The sequence below is a fragment of the Morus notabilis genome, unplaced genomic scaffold (assembly GCF_000414095.1).
Source record: "Morus notabilis unplaced genomic scaffold, ASM41409v2 Scaffold518, whole genome shotgun sequence".
Taxonomy (NCBI): Eukaryota; Viridiplantae; Streptophyta; class Magnoliopsida; order Rosales; family Moraceae; genus Morus; species Morus notabilis.
In genome coordinates, this window is record NW_010366577.1 from 933,919 (window position 1) to 939,294 (window position 5,376).

Consider the following 5,376-nt stretch of genomic DNA (forward strand, 5'->3'; position numbering starts at 1 on the left):
TTTCACAGAAAAATAATCATTGCTTAGGTTTGACAATCGAAGTTTTACCTGAAACAATAATGTCATGCATTTAACTGAAAAGGGCTTGCTTATCTGAAAAAGTTTTGTCCTTGACCTATAAAATTGTGTGTTTACAGCAGCATTTTATAAAAACAGGTTTCTCCTTCTATAATTTGGGAAGATTACGTAATTTACCCTTTATTAGGTTTGGCAATTTCCTCTACATTTTTAGAAACTACACAAATTTAGACTTTTGAATTGTTTCATTGTTTAAGGATTTAATTTATGGCATCACTATGGAAACACTTTCCAGTTAATCTACCTTGCAATTCCAGCATTTACGGTTTTGATGTATATTGTTTTTCTTATATACTCATTATTAATTTTTCTACAACTTTTATAAACTTCACATATTGCATTGTCACTTCTATAGTGATGCTGGGAATTCTTCTCCCAACACGACAGAAGTTCCCTTTGATTATTTTCTTCTAATTCATTGACCACATAAATAATTTGGAGAAATCTCCGTTTAGTATATGAGTCCAAATCATGGTTCAAATCAGTGATTTTGATTATAACTTTTGAAATTCATTATTATATTGTTTAAATCTCTTTATGGACGTTTAAATTCATGAATTCAGAATCATGATTTAAAATTATTTTTATTTTATGTGTGTTTTTTATGAGAACGCTAATGCCAATTGCTCCTAGGCGCGGCGGGAGTAGTTTTACCTCCTTGGCATTAGCAATTAGCATTAGCGTTCTTTTGCAGCGGCCTAGATTAAAATCAAGATAGATGAAAGCTGCTTGGAGTACTTTTCTATAGTTGGGATATCGATTATAGACGATTTTAGTTCCCTGTTGGCTGCTTCTCTCTCATTGCTGGGCAAGTTTTGCCCTCTTGTGACCGAAGCTTTAGTTGTTACGAGAAGGACTTCATTTGGTTGCTAGATGAGGTTTGCTTAACTGCGCCCTCAAGTTGGACACAATTAAGATTCGTTTAGTTTGTTGATTCGAGTTTTTAATTTAAATTGATATGTGACTTTATGTGTGAGTTTTTTATTATAACAAAAAAAGTTAAATGTGACTGTTTTTAAAAATTTTTTATTGTAATAAAATTTAAATTTTAAACTCAAATCGGTGAAATGAACAAAATTTTAGCGTCTATCAGTTGCTTGATTCTAAAGACTCCGGAAGCTTCAGCATTTGATGATGTCGGAGATGCTACTTCTCAAGCTAATCGTGGCACTGTTTGTTACGTTTCCCTTTTAAGGAACTCAGTATCCCACTGCTTAACAAACTTTGCTTGTTTTCATTATATTGAATACTTTATTTGGTTGATTTTTTTTTTTTTTTTTCCATCTTTCATAGGCTCTTTCTATGAAAGTGGATGTTGCTTTGATGTTCAAATGCAAGTCATATTTTCCCAAAAATAAAAATAAAAAACTCATTTTAGATAAGTGAAATATCATTTTAGAAAAGTAAAGAAGCATTATTAGAATTTAGGGGTGAATTACTTTTGGAAAAGCGAAATCTTTAGCACAAAGAAAACAAGAAGAAGAAGAACAATCTTATCTAATTTAAATAAATAAATAAATAAAAACCAAGAACAACAGAGGGCAGTAAAGTGATTAGGACCATCACGGTGGCTCAAATTCTACCCATCAATTATTGACAAATAAAGAAAAGAAAAGAAAAGAAAAGAAAAACCTTTGTTGTTTAATTTCATCTATTGCTGCCTCCTTCTTCTTCTTCTTCTTGTTCTTCTTTTTTTCTAAAACAAATTATTTGGCAAGTGTTTCAATTTTCATCCGGTGCGTCATTGTGTTCGAAGGTGACATAACGCGCTTTGGATTCAGTGGAAAAACACATCTAAATCTAGTAACAAAACGTCACTCAGTTACGGCTATAAAAACGCGTTGTCATCACGAGATCTGATGAGCGCCTGGGGATATTATTCCGGAGTCAGAAAGTTGGGTTGAACTCGGCTAAGATTGTGGGTGGAGCCTTTTAAGCAATGAATCCCGCGTTGGCCGATCAATCATCAATCATATGATTTTATGTTACATGCCTGCCTGCCTCTCTCCGTATCTATATATATAAATATATATATATATATATGTATATGTATTTTTCTCACTTAGTCAATATAATTTTCTCTCTTTCCCATCATAATATGTAGGGAGATTTAAGATTATTGATCACAACTGTAAGATTTAAATTGGGTAGTAAATTACTTACAAGGGTATTCATTTTAAATATCACGTGATTTATGAAGCAGTTATAGCACTATGATTTGGATACCAATGTCCTACACATGTTAATTAAAATATAATGCAACAACAATTAAAAGTTTATATAAATTACAAATATATTAATTAATGTGATAATGATATTATTAGAGCACCCAAAGAAAACAAGTAAAAGGGGACATGTGAAATTCTCATTGAAAATATTGTTATATTGTTGTGATCAATGCTCCCATAAAATACATATAATAAGGCAGCAGAAATTCCCAAAAATTTATTATTTTTATTTTTTCCGAAAATTAAAACCCCATATTAATATTATACAATTCTCAACAAGAAATTAGGTCCTTATTAGATTACCACACGCACTCAATTCGTTGCATACTTGCATCCCATTCTCAGCTTCTCTCTCTCCTCTCTCTCTCTCTCTCTCTAGAACGGCAGAAGAGAGAGAAAAAAACAGAAAGTGAGATTTCAAATTCGAAAAGAGAAAAAATAGTCATAGCCATCGTTATTGGACTCTCTTGAACTCCATTGCAAGTTGTGAGTCTTGTGACCCCCCTTTTCTTTTGTTGTCCCACACTTTTTTTTTTTTTTTTCTGTGTCTTTTGAGTTCCACTTTTCGCTTCTCGAATTCACGGCTTCTTTTAGAATTTCCCAACATCTTTGTACCTACTGATCTCCTTCTCCTCCTCCTTCTTCTTCAGCTTTGTCTTTGTCCTCTTTATTGTTCGTTCTGCAACAAACGCACAATGAAGGCTTTGGATTGGTTTCTGAAAAATCTCGTTTTGAGGCGGCTTTTTGCCTTTCATTAATTGAATAATTGAAGCGAAATCCCAAACTGGGCTTTCGATATTTTCGAGCTTTCTTCTCATTTGCTAAGCAAAATACGTTTACATCCAAAAATCAGACATTTTTCAACTCTGAGATTTTGCGTCCGACAAAAGAAAACACGTTATTCTGGGTCTCACAAAGAAGGTTCGTATACAGTTTCCTCCTTAATCTTCTTTTGATTATTTCTAGGAAAGCGTGTATTGTTCACCAAACTCCTACCCAGAAAAGGTCTCTCTCCAGCCCATCCAAAACTGGGAATGAATGTTTTTCTAATCCCACATTTTTAATATTTTTTAAAACCCGTTTTCCTTAATTTAATCAAATCTTCTTTTGCAGGGCGCGTTTTCCGATGGGTTGCGCAGGCTCAAAGCAAAAGCGGTGCAAGCACTGCCAAGCTCCATATTCTCCGATGATGCCGAGAAGCTACTCAATGCACGTTCACCACCCTCCTCAGAACAAAAACGACACCTACCATTTGGTCGCTCTCACTTCCTCAACTCTCGGCTCTCTCAAGCTTGATTCCGTCCATCAGATCAACGACGCTAATGGGTTTGAAGACGACAAGAAGAAGGAGTTTTCGGTTGGGCTAATTGAGGCCAAGACTTGGTCTAACATGATCAACGACAAAATTCCAAAAGTTGTGCCTAAAACGCCCGTCAGAACGCCACCGGGAGAACCAGAGATGATCAACGCGTGGGAATTAATGGAGGGTCTTGAAGATATAAGCCCTTTTCGGTCTCCGGTTCATGTCAGAAGCTTTTCCTTTGATGTCGTTCGAGATCCGAATCCATTGCCGGTTTCTGATCGCCCGAAATCCAGGTTCCAAGAAAACGACACCAGTGCTAATTCCCCAAAAGCAATGTGGCTTCAAACGGCGGATAGTTCGAATCCTCCGGTCACAGAATTTGATCCGGAAGTCATCTCCTCGTTCAGGAAATCCCTTGAAGAACAAGCGATGGATGCGAAGACCGCGACAAACGACGACGATCTCGTGTTTGCAGATCACAAATGCAAGGAAAAGGAGGAGCTAATTCTGTACTTCACGAGCCTGCGGGGTGTTCGGAAGACATACGAGGATTGCTGCGATGTGAGGGTCATCCTAAAAGGGCTCGGCATAAGGGTCGATGAGCGGGACGTTTCGATGCATTCGGGGTTCAAGGAGGAGCTGAAAGAGCTGTTGAAAGACGGGTTTTATGGCGGCGGATTGCCGAGGGTGTTTGTGGGGAATAACTACATCGGAGGGACCGAGGAGATTCGGAAATTGCACGAGGACGGCCAGCTCGAGAAGATGCTCGAATGTTGCGAAAAGGTCGATGAGGGGGCTTGTGAGGCTTGTGGGGATGTGAGGTTTGTGCCTTGTGAGACATGCTCGGGAAGTTGCAAAATATATTATGATGAAGAAGGAGAAGAAGAAGCTGATGAGGAAGATTATGGATTCCAACGTTGTCCTGATTGTAATGAGAATGGTCTAATTCGATGTCCAATATGTTGCCATTAGATTTTCTTCTCTGGCATTGTTAACAACACAACAAACAAGGTGACATTTCTTCCATTTTTGTGCTTTTTCTCTTTTTCTTTTTCTTTTTTTTTTGGGGGTTTTGGTGAGTTGTTTGTTTTGTACAGTTTTTACTAGAGGGTTTTTTTTTTTTTTTGGAATCTTTGGAAAAGATCAATAAGGGGAAGAAACAAAAGAAAGCTGCAATAGGAAGTGAATAATGTTGTTCCAAAACAGGTTCACTTGACCTCCAAGTGTGTCATAAAGGCTGTATAATTTTCTTTGCAGAAAAAACAGAGAGAACAAAGGCTTGTCATTGTATACTTTTTTTTTTTCCCGGGAAATTTGAGAACGTATATGACATGGACATTAGTAACATTTCTTCTTCCTTTTTAGTTTTCTTTAGTACCATATGTCCATATCCTTCTTTACAAGCTGTACTATATAATATATATCAGGATCAAAAAGTTTGATGCTTTGAGCTAACTTTACACTTAAAACTCAGAGCAAAAAAAACTTTATACAGGCAAAAGGGAATATTTTCTATTACTTGGTACGATAAAAAAAAAAAGAATATTGCACTAGTACTATGTCATATGGAATTATTAAATTTTTATCCAAAATTCGTTAAATTTACTTTAAAAAAAAGGGCATGATTTGATAGAAACGCGCAATACTTACAGTCATACTCAACCATAAAATAGTCGAAATCTCAATTGTTGTGTGACATTTTTTTTGTTTATAAGAAGCTTGTTGTGTGACCTGTATCTATCAACCTCTCCCTTGGAATTTATTGCA

At 36.0% G+C, this 5,376-nt stretch overlaps 1 protein-coding gene across 1 annotated transcript; it reads left to right on the plus strand.

Annotated features, from left to right (window-relative positions):
* Window positions 1–2,593: 2,593 nt before the first annotated feature.
* LOC21409788 (uncharacterized protein At3g28850) lies at window positions 2,594–5,030 on the plus strand. The gene is made up of 2 exons (XM_010110664.2): window positions 2,594–3,227; window positions 3,420–5,030. Exon 2 carries the CDS (start codon window positions 3,433–3,435, stop codon window positions 4,579–4,581), a length of 1,149 nt encoding a protein of 382 aa, XP_010108966.1. The 5' UTR covers window positions 2,594–3,227; window positions 3,420–3,432; the 3' UTR covers window positions 4,582–5,030.
* The last annotated feature ends 346 nt before the right edge of the window (window positions 5,031–5,376 follow it).

Coding starts and splice junctions, on each gene's coding strand:
- LOC21409788 (XM_010110664.2), top strand. CDS start 3,433: ATGGGTTGCGCAGGCTCAAAGCAAAAGCGGTGCAAGCACTGCCAAGCT.